Source organism: Diprion similis, chromosome 8, assembly GCF_021155765.1.
Source record: "Diprion similis isolate iyDipSimi1 chromosome 8, iyDipSimi1.1, whole genome shotgun sequence".
NCBI lineage: Eukaryota > Metazoa > Arthropoda > Insecta > Hymenoptera > Diprionidae > Diprion > Diprion similis.
The window spans coordinates 23,550,688-23,569,082 of NC_060112.1; the positions used below are offsets into that span (position 1 = coordinate 23,550,688).

The following is an 18,395-nucleotide window of genomic DNA, read 5'->3' on the forward strand; positions in this document are numbered from 1 at the left end:
AACACGTTTTATACTAAACCTACCTATGTATACAGAGAAAGAGAGAGAGAGAGAGAGAGAGAGAGAGAATCAAAGACGGTTCTTCCTGTCATTTATGCAATTATGTCACACCTCGTTAAATGATTTTTACATACGTGTCATGAATCGGGATAAATTCGCACAACCTTTTGTTATGCGAGAAACAAAGAAAAAATAACGCGAGAGTGGGGGGGGGGGGGCAAGGCACGTGACAATTAGACGATTATTGAGGCCTCGCCTATATAATATCAAGATTCCATCGTGAGAACGGAGAAGAATGAGATACATAATATAAGAAGAATACACGTGTAGATTATTATACATATACATATAATACGAGACGTTACTACGTTATTTATAATTTCAAATTATTACTCCGTCGTGCTTTTCAGGCAAGGACATGGCTCCGGTTCTCGGTGTTCCGCCGCCTCCGCCAGCCCCCCACATGGGGCCAGACGGTCTTATCTTGCCGCGAAAGCCGAACAACCCCTACGTCGGCTCGATGAACCACAAGGATCTTCACCGAGAATTGCTGTTCAACCAGAGAGTGTGAGTATTGTTATACAAGAGGGAGCATAATTCCTGATTCATACAATACGTACATACATACAAGTATAATGAGTTATGTGTGTACCACGTGATAATAAACTCGGATTGCATAACGATTGGTGTGTGTTTGTGTGTGTGTGTATTACAATATACCCATATAATTCTTATTAGGATGATATACGTGCTTGAGGTATTTAGCAAGTTATTATACTTGGTGCGAATGAAATAATTATACGTGCGTATATTGTGATAATATTGTTTTTGTCCGGATGAATTGCGCATTTTTAATTCTTGTTCATATAACATACGTATATACATGCACATATATCTATGTATATGTACATTTTTAATGTTCATAGTATACTTAACGTATTATTATCAGCACAGCTGGAGCGTTGCCTTCCGTTCGGTGGGTTGCGTTTTTCTGTTTGCTCTGTGGACGTACGTCATCTCTGTACTTATGTATGTGTGTAGATTACATTGTGTACAAGCGTGCGTGTATGTATATGGACTCGTATGTATTTAGAAATTCTGTCACGCCGTATATGGCGCTATACTAACGGTGAATGAGAACGAGATAAGGAAGATGAACAGGCACGTTTTTGCACTGACTCTGATTATACTTATAACACGTATATTTATCGTCGGGCGTGTAAATTCAGGGTGTGGAGAGGAGACTAAGATATAGAGGAATCTAACTAACAGCGGGTTTTTTCCAAAAGATTTTGCTGTTATCGAAAGGGATAATTAATGACGGAACGATTATATTCCCGTGCCTATAAACTATGACGCAGACAGAAATCTCGATTCACTTCAAGTGCAAATGGTCTTTTCAATACTGATCTTCTTATCGTTCTTGAAACAGAGAGAGAGAGAGAGAAAAAGGATCTTGGACTGTTCTCCAATGTGAACGAAACACCCGCTAGCAGTGTAGAATATATATGTATTACATAATATACATTATAGAACGGCTTAATTTTATTCTGAAATTCCTTTGAGTAAAACCTTTTTACCCAATATTTAAACAGGGGTAAGAACATTCTGAATCAAAAAAGCGAGCTTCAACGGGCACTCGAAAAACAGCGGGAGGCAGCCTCGAGAAAGGAGGCCGAGAGAATACGGGAGGAATCCTTCAAGGACGACCCAAGGACGGCACTTCAACGTGCCATCGAGCAGAGAGCCAGACACATTCAACTCAAGGTCGGTATTTTTATTTTTCGGGTCAAAGGTGAGGGTCGCGATGCATATTTATCGGTACACCGGGTATATACAACACATGGGTACATTATATACACGCTGTAATTGTAAATATGTACCTACACTTTGCGCAAAGTTTACTCACATGGCAGAAGAAACGCGAAATAACGAAACGAAAGACAAATTTCATGTATGTATACATACGAAATGGAAGGTCATTAGCGTATCGGATATCGAGAAAAGAGAGAAAAAAATAAACGACGCACGTGCTTAAATGTTATAAGCACTTTCCTAACGCAAGTTAAGGCGACTCAGATCAAAACGACTCTCACACTGATTTCTTTCATTTTCATATGGATTCATCACGCAGTTTCAGTGAAAAAAATTTCGTTTTGCCTGATATCGAGTTCAGGGATTCCCCTTCGTACAGAAAGTTATCGGCGACTATTGATATCGCGCGTTCCTAAAAGCACTCCGGGTTCATCATGCTTGGATGAATCGTATTCTTTTTTTTCCAATTCTAAACAAACTCTATCAGTGCTTTGAAAATGGTCAAAGTAAAGTTGAACTTCTACTGTACGCGTTTCACTTATTTCTTAGAAACTCGTGGAATTTTCGTAAATTCTAAATTCTTTGTCTTTGGCAACGCTGTGCCATAGAGTATACCTATACGTATATGTATAATACATACCCTGAAAAAAAGAAACTCAAGAGTGAACCCTGATGGCGAGTGTTTTTTTTTTCTCCTCGAGAAGGGTTTACTCGCTTGTTTGTTAGGTCAACAATCATAGCTACTCCCCACCCCCGCCCCCGCAAGATGGATATTTGGACTTATTTTAAGTCACCCTGCATTCCCCACTCGAATATCACAACACGATTTATACACATACCGCATAGCTCTGTCGAACGATCGCATAACTTCTTGGTTCGCTTGTCTAGTTTTTTTATTTTTTCTTTCGGCTAAACGGAACACGTTTCCTAGCTCGAATTAGGCCACATAATCGAAACGAGAAATACACTTTCTACCGCGGTCGGCCGTCCATCAATCATTGGATAATAAATTCGCGAGATGACCGATTACATTTACGTATACGAAGTTGTTTGACTAGGCCTCCAGCTACTTCGGGTGTTGAAACTTTCGTTTCACTTGACGCCTCACATAGTACGCAGTCTATAATATACGCATACATAATAATTTCGAACCTGCAACCCAGGCTAAAATATTACAGTCTCTGAAGATAGGCAGGTATAACACTGCGTAGAAACGGCGGTGAAATTTATTTTTTCAAACGAACCAATCCGAATCAGTTCCGTTGTTTACTTACAACCTCTGTATATCGTATAATCAGCGAATGTTTAGATTCTAGAAGGCGAACTCCTGCAGCGGCGCGCCTCCGTTGAATTTATGGAAGGATTGACGTGTACGAGATTCAAATATAAACGCGCTTGTGTAACATATTACAGGACGTGCAAACATTCCACATGGAACTAATTGTTCCGGACCAAGGACGGCGCCGAAAACTAGTTAGACGGAAGAGAGAGAGAGAGAGAGACGGACAGTAATTGCGATCGTGTTTATCTTGCGCCATTGCTCTCTGTTTGTAGTATACCTACAGTTTTCCCGATGGAATGTTCGCGAGAAAAGGCACGCGTAACCGTAATAATAAACTCGTGTGTGTGTGTGTGTTATGCGTTACTCGGAAACTTGTCAGTGACTCACTTGGTATGAACCCAAACTACGCGATGCGTTTTTATCGAGATCGAATATTGAAGTTTGAAACTGGAGTGCTGAAACAACGAAAACTCAGTCACGTGACGCACTGCCGCGGGAAACTCGAATTGACCGCGCCACTCAATATATCATAATTGTTGCTCCGTAATGTTCATTTGAATTAACTAGTTGATCAGAAAAAAAGGTGAGCGTTGTGCGAAGTTCACCAGCGGGTATAATTAAATATGATTCGAATTTCAACAAAACGAACATCGTGAACGGTTCTCATTTTTTACGGCCACGATCCGATGCGGAATGAAATAAATAAGCAGACGAAATGATCGAGCGATTTGGGCGCAGTCCAACGAAACGTATTTATTTACGCACGTAAGCACGCGCGTAGAAATGCACACGATGTTTAAGAAAGAAAAGAGGAAAGAGCATACCTCACGTCACGGCGTATATCAGTATAGTTATGCAGGTATGCGGACAGTCTCAAATATCGACGGTGTCAGTGTCACGTTGTTGGTTTTACATACCTATATATACGTATGGACAATGCGTTGGTGAAACTTTGATCAGAACGTGATACACACTCTACGTGACACGTACTTACTACGGAATTAAAATTACACAACGGAGATGCAAAGCAAAGACTGAAAACAATAATCAATAAGACATTGTACACAGGTGATAAACAGTCTGTCGAGCCAGTCCAATTGATCAATTGTTGTCATCTTATTACTATGAATATACAGACAGGACAACATTTTTGTTGGACTTTTGCTGGTCACTTTGAACACTTTCGAACATCCTCTGCGAAATCAAGAAAAAAGATTGGCATGTAGTGAAACGATAATAATCTACCGATAGATCAAGGAGCAGAAACATGGTTATTGTCTCAATTTTTTTTTATAACAACAGCTTGCAACGCAATATTAAGATATCCTAAAATTACCATGAAATACCTACACGTGTGATTGTGGTTCCTAATAACTCTCAATATTGTTATTATTGGTAATAAATTTAAACGAACTAGAGAGAAATGTAAAATTCGAACTGCCAACAATGTGTACAGTCGACAGACGCAATTATCATTATAATAAGATGATTTTTCTTCTTATATCCAGGAACAACCGGAGAGTACGGAACCTCCGAATCCTTTGGTGACAGCGAGAGCAAAGTTGAGAACACGGACGGAGTCGCAGTGAGAAGAAACGAAAGGCGATAATGATTAACCTGCTGTAGAGCCTCTTTTCATCACCACCTTCCCCTCAACCCAGTATGTATGAAATCACATCCTGCGCAAGAAGGAGGCAGCTCAACTTTTTGCGATGAAAACATAGTACAAAAGGCGTTAATGTATACCTAATACCTATATACCAATTGCAACACAATTTATGTACACATATTGCGTATACATGTGCAACCAAGATAAAATTCAATCGTATTGGAATCCAACGTCTGATAGTGCTAGGCAATACGGCGTCAAAGAGTGAGTAATCAGTCGACCGTTTTAGGTCGATTGTACAAATATCAATCAAGACGGAGAAAATCACGTACAAGCTGCTAGGGGCTTTTATTGTGTTACGTAAAGTCGGCCCGAAGTGGAGAATTAGAAACGAACAATTACTTTTTTTCACATCACTCCATAGACTTACAAAAGATCTGACTGAAAAAGAGATAATATATAAAAAAAAAAAAAAGAAGAATTTTCGTAAAAATCCTATATTAAACGAAAAATTACCAAAAAAAAACAAAAAAAAAAACAGAAAACAAAACGGAGCTACCTACTTTTTGATGCCTATTTTGAATTTTCAATTAATAATCTATACCATACATATATACATATACACTATATATATATATATATATATATATATGTATACACACATATTATATTTGTACCATATTGTTCTATGTTATACTAGTTTTAATGTTTTAATCTTAAAAAATATGAAACGTATTTAGTAATATTAATGTAATTACCACTACCTGCAGTTAGCTAAATAGCTGGCTAATATGTAATGCCTGTATAGGAACCACCACCTACGCCCAACACATACAAAATAAAATGCCTTACCAGGTCCTCTTTCCAACATTCTGAAGTAGAATAATGTACACCCTACACACATTCTGTAACGGAGCCAGAGATTGAGGATTTAAAACAAGTGTTCTTTTTTCTATACCGAACTTAAACGTACTGTCTGAAATTAAGAGATGTGCTAGTTTGTATCCAACTTATTGTTAGATATATCAATATGAATATTGCCTAAACATGTCTAATAAAAACACACACGTAGCATTGTACAGTTATAATTCCCAAATATATTTTATTTAACATTAACATTAATTTTTTTTCTGTTGTGTTTTGATGTCATTTTATTTTTTCCCTCTAATTAAGGACTGCGGTCGTATCTATCAACCCACTAGGAAAACCACAACTGTACGTATAAAAAAGAAAATTCTGGTACTGAAATATAGCGATACATAAATATGAATAAATGGGTTTCTAACATTAGCATGTTGCATGAAAAAACGCAAAAAAAAAAAGAACAAACTAATAATGGAAAACAAGTCTGGATCAAATGCGGGTATACTGTATCATCCATATATATATACACATATATACATGGCTATGTTGTACACATACGTATACATATGACAAAAAATAGTCACTCGGTTTTTCAAAATATTAAACGCATTCGGTAGTAGCATTTGACATAGAGGATCCCGTTCTAACTTCTACGAATAAAAATCAAAGAGAGTTTCAAGACGAGGATACAAAGGTGGAATTTTACTTTTCCAGACGTGTCATGAGGACCAAAGTCTTGTCGCCTTTGTTAGAAATCTGATTTTAATTTTTAGAATACTATTACGGGCTCGCCCTCTGTCCCCCGTTGAGGACTATCCACGGATGAGTTGTTAGCTGCATTTTACATCGACACACCTAATAATCATCACCACGGGATATCACCTCCTTGCAGGTCGGACGCAGCACCAACGTATGTTCGAACTGAGCTGTGTAACATCCTCGGATGTCTACCAATGGTGGGTAAGCCTCCACCGCATTTTTGTCACAAAGATCCTTCAACGCCATCTGATACTTTGTGCAACCGACACGGTCTAGCCAGCGCTTGCAAAATGCCAGTGTACCTGAAGAGTGATTACAATGCAAGTCAGTTTTCACGAATTCTTGGATCTATAGTCTAAACAGTTATGATACAATGACTTATATCTGGCAGGACTCTCGACAGTGGGTAAAAAACTCACCAAAATGTTTGTTGATTGTGTTCAACAAGGATTTGCTACTCTGCAGTCTTAGAGGGACGAATCCAGCGTCGAAACTCTTCATGTAATGAGAGCATTCCAAATCATCGTGAACAACTCCTTTACCAGTCGAACCAAAGGTTTCTATAGCGTAAAATTCATTTTCTTCCATCCTCGTAGCTTCGCCGCCTTTTACGATCGGTACAGTTTTTCCGGCATGAATCTGATAAGGTGCTATTGAATGCCCATTAAGATTTCTGATGGATTTCACCTGGGAAAATTTACGAAATTGAGAGAATTAATACGTTGATTTTCTGAGTTAGAAGTTAAAGATTTCCCAATTTCTTCCCGAATACTTTCGCAATGTACCTGATAAGTTTTTCCATCTATTTCGACTTCGTATGATTCCATTACTTCTTGAATTGCAGCACCAACGTCACAAAGCTGTACATCGATACCTGCTGCTCTTATACCAGTGTTTGTCGCGTCTCTAACTGCCTCGATTAGTTTATCGTATTTTGGATTGAATGAGAGTGTGAAAGCGCAGTCAATTATACGCCCGTTAATGTGCGTTCCAAAATCGATCTTTGTCACATCGTCGTACTCCAAAACTGTTGGATCTCCCGCATTTGGAGTGTAATGGGCTGCGCAATGGTTTCGCGAGCATCCCGTAGGGAAAGCCAGTCCAGCCTTTAACCCATCTTCCCCGATGAGTTGCCTCGCTGTCTTTTCTAACTCATTACAAATCTCTATCATTGTCATCCCAGGTTTGACCTGGAAATAAAGATTTCAATTTAATTAGTTATTAACCAATTTTCAGCTGTTAAGGTGCGCAACATGGCAAATAGATTATGATTTCATGAGAAAGTGATTAGAAAACAGACGAATATTACAGAACTAGAACAGAAAAGAGACAAAACTTCTTTGTCGCTATCTCTGATTGTTTCTGGATTAATTTAAACTGTTTGCCGCAGTTATTATCCCAAGATAACAAACTTTGATAAAAGTTGATTGATTGCGTACCCAGTTTTGAGCGTGAATCATAAAAACTTTTTAGTCAAAATTATATCATAGAGGAAGAGTGCTACAAACCCAATTCTTGATGTGTTTTCGGGTTTGTCGATGGGCCTCAGCCGCTTGCCTGGCTTCGTTGTATATGTCGTTATGCATTCTATCCAAAGCGCGAGCTTCCTCGCTGCTGAAACGATCCTTGGCTGTCCTATCATCGATTCCAGCCGCTGGAGGATGAACCATAATCTCACCAATTGGGAAATTTCCGTCAGGGAACAGATCAGATATAGGTACAGTTGGAGGGTCAGTTTGCTGTTTTATTCCCCCAGCCTTTCCACGAGGCTTACGCTTCTTCTTCTTCTTTTTCGTCTCCTCTGTTTCACCACCATTTTCGGTGATCTCTGCCGATCCTAGGAAGAAGATGAAAAAGAGGCAAATAAAAATTATGACATGTAGTAAGTACATGTACCTTATTCGATTGAATTTTATATGATGCGTCCCATCTGGCGATTGAGAGGCAGATTTGTTATTCGCTTACCTTCGGCTGCTGCTGGCTCATTGTCCTTGCCTTTTTCCTCTTCTCCTTCAGGAACATCGGCGCTCGCCTCTCCAGCACCTTAATGTGACAATCAATGAATTATTATTAGTCAGATAAAAAGAAAACGATAAGAGTGAAGCAAACAGAGGTAGCCTAAAGTCGAGAACAGCAAAGAGCTTCAGATTGTTCAAACAGCAAGAAACTTATCTAATCTATAAAAGTTTTAAAAAGAAAATCAACAAAACTCTGTGTACGGTAAATGACAATCTCCACGAGATACTTGATAATCTCGTGAAGGGATGAGAGCCGCTGCTGAGACAAATCGGTTTGATAAATCGGGATTACAGTAGTTGAAATTAGTTCAACACTAATAAAATAGTACGACATTAATCCAAGGTTAGGTAAAAAGACCGCAGCGATTAAGTGAGCGTTGAAAATGTGAAAAAAAAATCTCGTAACCAAGCGAACATCGTTCGGTATATTCGCGGCGGAGATTATCGATGGAATATATTTTTTGTTATTGTAAGGTAATAATCGTAATAATACACAGTTGAAACTTGCGTAGAACAGCATTGAGAGCCGGTATCGGCGGTTAGAACCTGAAGTTCATCGAAAGCCAAGGATAGCCGGGTTAAGAAATGAAATAATTTTAGGGAATTTTTAAAGGCATGAAGGAAAACACGAGGCGGCTTTCGCGACGTAGGAGTAACACGCGATGGGGAGAAACACACCCAGTGAATTTAGGACGTCGGGGTTGATCGCTTACCGGCTTTCTTCTTCTTTTTCTTCTTCTTCTTCTTCTTCGAGGACTCGCTGGCCCCGGTCTCGTCCTCTACCTCAACGATATCATCCTTCTCCTCGTCAACTGGTTTCTCGGCGGATTTGCCAACCTCGTCCAGAACAGCGGCCATTTTCGAAATGAGATTGGGGCAGCAGGGCGACATGGCAGAGGCAGAAACAACGTGCGATCGCTGCAACAGTGGTTCTCAAGCCGCCCGGCGTGACTATTTTAGTGACCGTAGCTTCCCCCGCTACTCTCAAGATGGCGCGAGCAGTCGGTCGACCGTTGAACGTTGCATCACGCAGCGCGAACGGCGGCAATTTCAAAATCTGAGACTTTGAAGATTAAAATTTAGTCAAAATTGAGAAGATATTATGAGCGCTGCGTGAACTATTATGTATACTTTTATGTATCAGTTGAATTTTGGAAAGCTAGTCAACTTTGAAACAAGCTTTCCAAATTTTTGAACGATTTTTACGTCAACTTTGTATTAATATCGAATACGAATTCTATCATTTTAATCACATTAATCGAAGGTTGAAAAACTTTTTTCAACCAGATCGTAATGAGTGTGATTACTAATTCAGAACTAGGGTCACTATGTATCACGTGGTGAAAGTTAATTTAATTTTCATCTTCTTAACATACATATAAGTTTGTATTTAAATACATATACAATTCGGTACATAATTGTATAGCTATCGATTAATTAATATTGAGCACACTCACAATTTATAGTCGACTAGCGAATATAATAATATATATTTATATAATAATTATACACTAATCTGTTTTGTATTTTGAGTTTATAATAGTAGGATAACTGCGAAAAAATTGTGCATACGTGTTAACGAGACATTGATTTATATGTTGAAACACTTCTTGTAATCATATAATTTTCTGGAAACAGTTAGGAGAAAAAATTATATCACATTCAATTATTGTGGAAACTTATATTGTTGCTAACGATTTGAATTTCTTCCAAAATTATTGCAATTACGAATTCTATTATGTGCTGTTCATTCCGCTTGTTGACCCCAAGATGATTGATTAATCGTGAGAATTTAAGTTAATATGAGGTGATAGAAATTGACGGTAGTCAAAATCATCTAAGAACCAATGAAGTTATCCCACGAAACAAAAACTAATTGATAAATTCGAAATTTCGAACTCAATCACAAACCACAAGTCATTTTCAATCCCTACGTTGATCTAAAACCTTTGATTAACCAATTGATTTCAATCACAATTCGTTACCACACATGAGCATTAATGCAAAATTTTCATATTACACATTTATCCGCATGCTAGAGCTAAGTTTTTTACAGTATAAACGTAACAATTACTCGCGAAAACGGTAACAATTTAAGATTGACTCCAAAATGCAATTGAGCACGTAATTTTTTTTTTAATTTTTTTTTTTGCTTTTAATTTGTTTTTTTTTCATTTGTCTTTTCTGTTAACTCTACATATTATTTAATGTTTAATACTGTTTTTCACAAGATCGTCCTGGGTACATTGAGTAAGAATGCTGAGTACCTTTCTAAACGTATTTAAAATTGTATTGTATGTGTATTTTTATCTGTTTACAATGTTACATTAAGGGTTTCGGGAATTCTAAACGATTACTATGAAGATGGCCTTAAGATCGCGTAATACATTATAATATCTGCATATACATGTACTGACTTCATACACGTACGTGTTATATATTGTGTTAAAATCTGAGCTAGACAAGGCAAATATTTATTCATGTAATAATAAATCATCATCATTATTACTCAATATTATTTTTAAACATTGATAACATCTTATTACAATAATTCAACTAGAGTCATAGGAAAGCTCCGAGGTAATTCCATACATCGATAGTACATACAATGTCATGTGTATAATAATATATTAATATATGTATCTATGTATGTATGTATGTATGTATGTATGTATATAAAAATGCTATTCAATAATACATTATACAATTATATAGGTGTAGGAAAGCTTCAGAAAAATTTAAGGTACTCAGCAGTCTGTACTCTGCGGCTAATTCCATTTTAAATAGTAATCTTCTATTTATCACTATTTGTTTTAATATAAAAAACCTGGACGTATCGTTACATTGACGTAACTTATAATGTATAGTATTATAGTTATACAGTAATATATTCATTTCATTTTAATTATAATATTCACATTTCTTTTTTTTTCGTGTGATTTTTTTCGAATTCCCATTTCAACTGTTCTTGCCTTCACTTTTTCTCATTACTTTGCACGCAACATTAACACCGATTAATTCAATGAGGACTTACATCCGTCGGAATATATCTATCACATATACTGGGCAGAAAAGTAACGCGTAATATAATACTTTGTAATATATATATATATATATATATATATATATATAATATACACCTTCGGATCGATAAATAAATTAACCACTTCTCTACGAATTTTGGCACGAAATTTCTCATTGTTCCTATATTCTTTGATTATTTCACTTTTCAATCGCTGCTCAATAATGGCAGTGATTTAAATAAAAAATGAGACCAAAAAAAGGGTGTGACAGATAAGAAAAAGGAAAAATATTTTAAAAAGGAGTGGATTGACTGGGAGTGGAAAAAAAATACGACACATCTAGATAACGATAAACGATTTCTAAGTTTAAAATGCATATAAGTGATAAATTATCGTATTTTTAATACAAGCGCTAAAATTGTAAATTTTCTATGTCTATGAAATAGGGTATATATAAGGGATAATATACTGCAATATAATACGGGCCTAAATCCCATTCGAATTGTAAATTTTTTAGGGTTAATACTGAAGGATTTCCTCATTGCAACGCGAGTTACAATATTATTAAATATACATATTTAATACTCTTATAATTTACGTTTGGCAATTATATCATATACATATATAGGTATATTTATACCTGTACATGTATACATATAGTTCACGTCTATGTCTAATTGCAGTGTAGCGCGTTTTCCGAAATAACTACGCTCTTCGATTTTCTCCACGGACAATTAATTATTCGAGACCTTAGTTGGCGTAACGACTATTAATTCTATGCAATAACGCAAAATATTACACTAGACAATGGATGCGTATACCTTGTATCGTAAAGTCTGAAGAAATGAAACCGGGCAAGAAATGAATTGTACGAATCAGAAAGTAAAAGATTCAAAAAGTGAAAAAAACCGATCACCTAATATTTGAATTATGTAAAACTGTTGACGTGATTTTAAAAACTAAAAAGATTTGAAGTAAGAATTACTAACCGAAAAATTTTCTCCATTTAATACATTTTCCACATATATATAATAAATTTTGTCTGCAAGTAAATAATACCGATGTCTTCAGGCGTTGCAATTACCGGATATACGCAGTATAATAATAATAATGGCAAGTGTATATATTGTATAAATATACGCGTCCGTTCGCTCATCAAAAACACCTGATAGATTTATTTTCAAAAATCGCCAGGCAATATTGTAAGTATAATTAATGACGGACGGACGTACGGACGGTACCGCAGTAAAATTTCCCGAGCAGTCATGGTTTTCGCGGAAAAAGCGCGTGTGTGTCTTTTATACATGTATTACCGTGATAGCAAAACTTAGCTACTCTTTGTTACATGTAACTTACAGTACTTCTCTACTTATTTTTTTTTCTTCCTCAATTAATTTTCCTTTTTCTTCTTTCTAAAACACACGCAGCGTTAACTTTTGAAAATATGGAACATCTCGTTTTACACGTTACGTATTATGTATATCAAAATAAAATATTAAAATTGGCAATAACTTTGACTGGATGGACACGCAGTATCTATTTATACGACGATTATATTATTATTATTGTTATTATTATTGTTATTATTATTACGTACAACTTTTTGTATAGGAAAAATGTTTTGTGATTTTTTTTTTCGTTTCTACCTTGTCTTTTCTTTACCTGCTCTCTTCTTTCTTCATTTTCATTTCAACAAACAAATTTTGCGTATTAAGTATCCCGCCTCTTCTATTTTTTATTTTTATTTTTTTTTAATATAGTCTTCCGCTATTCGCGCTCGCTTGTGTTGTAATATTATAATAATATGCTGCTTATAAATACAGTAGCATATTTATACGTCTATACGGTATTTTCTTAAAAACCTGAATCCTGAGGCGAGAATCTGGGAAGTCGTTATGCGGATACTTATCCTCGACGACATTCATCTTTCGCAATCCTGCGACTCCTGCTGGACGTAGGAGGTCGGTTGAGCCGAATGATACGACTTGTTGTGGTCCTTGAAGTGAGCCCTCACCAAGAGGCCGAGACCAAGCAGAACCACCGGAAGACCAAGCAATGCGCAGATAAGCTCGCCAGTTACTCCCGGTGCCCAGAAAATCGTTCCTGAAATTTATTTCAAACTTGAGTGTCCTGCATTCGTTAGATTTTTGTGGTCTGGTAAAAAGTTGGACCTCCCGCTAGTCGTCAGGTTTCCTAGGGACGATAAGACGGAAAAGTTGCGCAATGGGCAAGGTGGGAATGCGAACAGGCGAAAAGATAACGCAGAACGTTAGCATTAACGTATAGGTAAGTATTACAAAGTGTCCGCGTATATTATGCAGGCATTCATATCTTTGCAGGTATCACAGTTCGGGACATCCGAACCCCAAGCGCGTCCCTTGGGAACACAATAACGAGCACACGGGGATGAAGATAACACGATATGGACCGGAAGTGGCCGCACCTCCGTTAACACCGATGTCCATTTTGTAGATACTCCACCATATGCCAGAGATGGGCAGAGCGACGGTGGCTGTGGCAACGGTGAAAACCGCGCTTTCGCACATCGAGAGGAACTTGAGCATCGATATGGCGAAGGCCACGTAAGCCATGAGGAAGATCCAACCGTGGCCGGATACGTTCGCACACTCGTTTGCGCCCCGGAAATGGCAGAGCAGCCCGTTATCCAGCCTCTGATAGAGCTCCAGGGGCGACATACCCTTCGGGATGAGAGGAGAGAGACGTCAAATAGCGTTCAGTTACGTTCAGTTACTCTTCTTTTAGTCTAGACTTCGTAATCGTTGGACTCACCCTTCCGACTCCAGGCAGAGTGTCCATCCAGCTCAGAGCAACGACTACGACCATCGATGTTAGGTGGATGTAGAGCAGAGTCTGGAGGATCGGTGGCTTCGGGAAATTCTTCGGCTTGATATTTGGGTCCGGATCTGTGACGTGCAGCAGCCTTCCACCCTCCTCTTCGGATCCACGGCGTCTTATGTCTCGCGACGAAACAAGCCGAGACACCGTGTAGAGGAAGGAATTGTTCTGCGTCGTCAGAAGCGGGCTGATGTTTTGCTGAGGGAAGAGAAGAGAGCTATTTAGTCTTTGGAGAGTACCCGATGAGAGGTTCAACAGGACAACAGACTGGACAGAATGAACCTCTTATTACTTGGTGAAAGAAGTTGAAACCGAGACACGGCTCGGGTTACTTGGAAGTACTGAAGTGGAATAAAGACCCTTTACCATGTAATGCATGGTTTTAAGTGGTCGTTGTGTTGAGTTAATGCTTCTTCATTCAATTAATGTGATTGGATGATTCGTTTTTTGATTATGGCGGAGGTACCTTCCATTCATACATCGTTATAAAAGGTACCTACAGCGCTGGCGTAATGCCTCTCGAGCATGGTGAAGAACATGGCGAACGAGGCGAGGCTTGCGAAGTAAACGAGAGTCCAGATGGCCCTGGTGCCCCAAGAGCCTCTAATTGAGGAGGAGTGAGCCGAGACTTCTCTTCCTCTGCAACGAAACTCGTCGCACAGTTCGTAGTCGACGCTTATGAAGAGCCCGACGAGTATGGTAGTGATGGAAAATATGCGTTGGAGTGTCATCACTGACAAAAAGAAATTAGTTTGGTGTTAAAACGCTTTCAAAACCGAAGAAAACAATAGAAACCAAGGACGAAAATCGGTACTTTATCGAGGCGATAGCCACTCACTCTTTCGACCGAAGAAGAAGTAGTAGACCAGTGAGAAGAAGAGCGTGATCGCCTTGACGGGGTCCTGCACGTGGCAGAGGACCCTGTTTTGGTCGAGAGACAGGGTCAGGAAGATCCCGGTGAGGGCGTAAACGGCGCCGATCTTCGTCATCGAACACCGCGGTATCCTCACCTTCATACTGTTGGGGACCATCGGTGGAGGCGGCGATACGCGACCAACGACAAACGTCGCGACTCCGAGGAGAACCGTCGAACCGATGGAGGTGAACAATAGTCCTGAAAAAGAGAATGTCCGAGGCGTCCGTTCTTTATTGGAGGCGGTTTAGTGCGATACAGAAAAGGGAACGTTGCGAAAGGACGGAAAACGTTTTTGGCACAATCAATTCTAAATTTATCACGGTCGATGACCATCGAATGTATTCAGAAGGCGCTGAGTGGTTACAGCATCGCTAATGTCACGTCTTGTGGTCGATATCGTTTGCGTTTCGTTTGCCAAATATCTCGTTCTCAGGTCCTTTGTCAAGTTTTGAATGTGCAGGTTAGTCACGATTTCATGAATCGGCAGGGCTCGTTGAATCGGAGCAGGCTGTCCAGTCCAACAGACTAGCTTTGATGGAGATTACAAAGAGTCTCGTCTCTTGTTTCGATCAAATTTTCGTACGATAAAGGGGTTGAATTTTAATGCAGTAAGAGTTTTAAGATGGGCTGTGAACCGGAATTTGGATAAAAGCTGACGGTGATCGATCGAGGAGCGGATGTCGATGCTTTTTCCCGAAGTGCACCGTTTTGCGCGACAAAGTAACGTACATATATATAAAAAACAAAGCAGCTCACTGATTAAATGGCTGATCAGTACCTGTATAGGCGCTGGAAACAGCACTGACACTTTCCAGATAAAGCGGAAACACGATAATGAGCATGGTAACCGAAGTAACGACGACCATCAAAGTCCCCAGAAAGCGAAACTTGTACCAGCCAGGTTGGTCGGTGTCGAACAGCTTATCTGGCGGCTGATAAGCCGCATATGGCGTCTCCTCTGTGTCGGTGTATTCTTCGATCTCCACGTCACTTCCGGTACAGTGAAGCTCCTCCTGATCGTCGTCATCCATCATTGTCGTCACGCAGCTTGTCAGGCTCGCCAGTTTGCAAAAAGCTCGCCTTCTTCGACCGCCCTTTTTCCTTTCGGCAAAACCGTGAACCTACAGGTTCACATTAATAACATCTGTTCAATTCCGCGAGGGAGGCCAGCCATCAGGAATCATGGAATTTAATTCAACCTAATCACCCAAACGCTGATTGCCCATCTGGACACCAATCTCAATCCTGCCATTTCAAGTCCAATCTCGATTTGTAACTACTTATATTCCAATTACTAAACTACGTCTTCTATAACGATCCACTGCCATCGCATCAACAAATTCATTCCCTGCATCAGGGACGTTTACTCGATCATTGCACAAACCGAAAAATCTTTCGCTCTTCTCGGTATCTTTGACATTTTACTTAATTTTCAGCTGTTTCAACACCAACTTAAATACCTACACTGTAATGGCTGATTTTCCGATCTGGATCACTCGACGGTTTCTTTTTGCGTCGAACCCTAACCATTCGTCGTGCACTCTCGGTCTGTTTAGGTTTACTCGCGGTGAAGAAAACACTGGTATAAGAGATTGGTTGAATGGGTAAGAATGACGCGTCTAGACATCGAAATCCCTCTCCACGTTTCTCTCTCGGGAATCGCAGATGGACAGTAAACACGCGAAAATGGTTTTTACTAGAAGTGATGGAGCTGCGCGTTTCACGAACAAGAAAAACATCCCCCTGCCACTTTTCCGTTTCACATTTCTCAAACCCTCGTCGCTTTCACTGGAATTGAATACACGAAGACATTTGAGGATTCTTTTCGCGTCGCAGTTCATTACAGATTCTTTCTGAAAAGGTGAGACTCTTTCAAACCTGAAAGACGCTACCTATACGCGGCTTTTCTGACTGAATATGACTTTTTTATGACGCTGTCGCGAATTTCGTCCCACATTCTACTCCTCAATTTTCAGCGAAAATTTTCCATTCCAACGAAGTGATCTAAACAATTTCGAGTAGATAAGAATCTTTTATCAAAGAAAAAAAAAAAAAAAAACGTGAACACTTTTCGTATTGAGATCGAGCCAAGGGCGAGCATAAAATCGCTCGATTCGGGGTAGGAAAAATTTCAACGAACCTGAACTGCATCGAAAAATTGCTTGGCTGAATTTTGGTCCGATAAGCGGATGGGCATAGAGATAGATAAAAGTGTTTAGCTTACCAAGTTTCGGGGTGAACCTAACCTGACGACGACGCCCACTTGCACTTGCCGTATGTCGTTGTTACGGGCGGGGTGTTTCTCTCTCTCTCCCTCTCCCTCTCCCTCTTCCTCTTCCTCTTCCCTTCCCCTCTCTCTTTCTCTCTCTCTCGAGTGCTCGTCGACCCCGCGGGTGATTCCCGTCCTCCTTAACTTCAGCCCTTGAATTATACGGCTCCGATTATCCCGGTAACCGATGAAAAGTAAAAATTCCTCTCCTCGTCGTTTGATCCCGCTCGAACGAGCCAATTTGACGCGACCCTTTGCCTCCTTGCTTCCAGAACTCTTGGGCAGATTTTTCCCTCACAAAGCTCTCGCCGACTCTCTATGCCATGGCTTTCCCCGGCGATGCCCGATCAGAGCGCAGACGCTGAAGAAACAGCCGCGCCTGCTCAATGCCGGCTTTTAACCCCACCGCAACCCTCTTAGCGGGTGATTCTTCGACGCTTTAGAAATTTGTTTGTTTCTTCTTTACAGGGCGAAAATCCGCCCACCCCCTTCGACGATGGTGCTTGTTTACCAATTTCAGTTTAAAAATGATGAATATTAAAAATTAAAAAACAACCCCCTCATTTCACCTGCAAAAATTTGACTTAAACAATTTTACAGACGTTTCTTGAAACGATGTTAATCGGATGCGGTGGCACGAGGAAGGGGAATTATTTGCTCGAGTATAGGCAACAACGCGAGCTTTCGTAATCAAACTTTTTAGTCGTACAGAGCAAGCTCGGCACACGTCGAAGCTTCGACAATCGATAATCGGCCGCGAACCATAAGCAGCTGCCAGCTTTTCCGATGCAGTTTGCAATGCATTTCATTGGAAGTGGGGAGGTTTCGTGGAAAAATTCATATCGTATTATTTCAGCTCCGTCGTAAAACGATATAATAGCAAAATTTTAATTTGCAATTGAATTCCACTGTTTTGTGTTTACATTGTAGATAGGAATTTCCATGCCAAATCACCATGCTTTGAATCCAAACCGTTTTTCATCA

At 39.4% G+C, this 18,395-nt stretch overlaps 3 protein-coding genes across 3 annotated transcripts in view; 1 reads left to right on the forward strand and 2 right to left on the reverse strand.

Annotated features, from left to right (window-relative positions):
* LOC124410050 overlaps positions 1–5,113 on the forward strand; it is a 34,591-nt gene extending 29,478 nt beyond the window's left edge. Inside the window, exons 3-5 of the mRNA XM_046888167.1 lie at positions 411–567; positions 1,596–1,767; positions 4,606–5,113. Coding sequence (XP_046744123.1) covers positions 411–567; positions 1,596–1,767; positions 4,606–4,686 — 410 coding nt within the window. The 3' untranslated portion in view covers positions 4,687–5,113. The remainder of the gene's footprint in view (positions 1–410; positions 568–1,595; positions 1,768–4,605) is intronic.
* Positions 5,114–5,428: 315 nt separating this feature from the next.
* LOC124410046 (methionine aminopeptidase 2) lies at positions 5,429–9,260 on the reverse strand. Its single transcript, XM_046888160.1, has 6 exons — positions 9,061–9,260; positions 8,295–8,372; positions 7,838–8,166; positions 7,115–7,519; positions 6,749–7,016; positions 5,429–6,631 (listed from the first exon to the last, which is right to left on the reverse strand). Exons 1-6 carry the CDS (start codon positions 9,236–9,238, stop codon positions 6,426–6,428), a joined length of 1,464 nt encoding a protein of 487 aa, XP_046744116.1. The 5' UTR covers positions 9,239–9,260; the 3' UTR covers positions 5,429–6,425.
* A 3,556-nt stretch (positions 9,261–12,816) lies between these two features.
* LOC124409132 lies at positions 12,817–17,758 on the reverse strand (the record flags this gene model as incomplete). Its single annotated transcript, XM_046886552.1, has 8 exons — positions 12,817–13,473; positions 13,814–14,069; positions 14,161–14,424; positions 14,727–14,959; positions 15,065–15,340; positions 15,921–16,263; positions 17,367–17,563; positions 17,626–17,758. Coding segments are annotated over 8 exons (1,884 nt in total), but the record flags the coding sequence as incomplete, so codon positions are not given.
* Between the last annotated feature and the right edge of the window lie 637 nt (positions 17,759–18,395).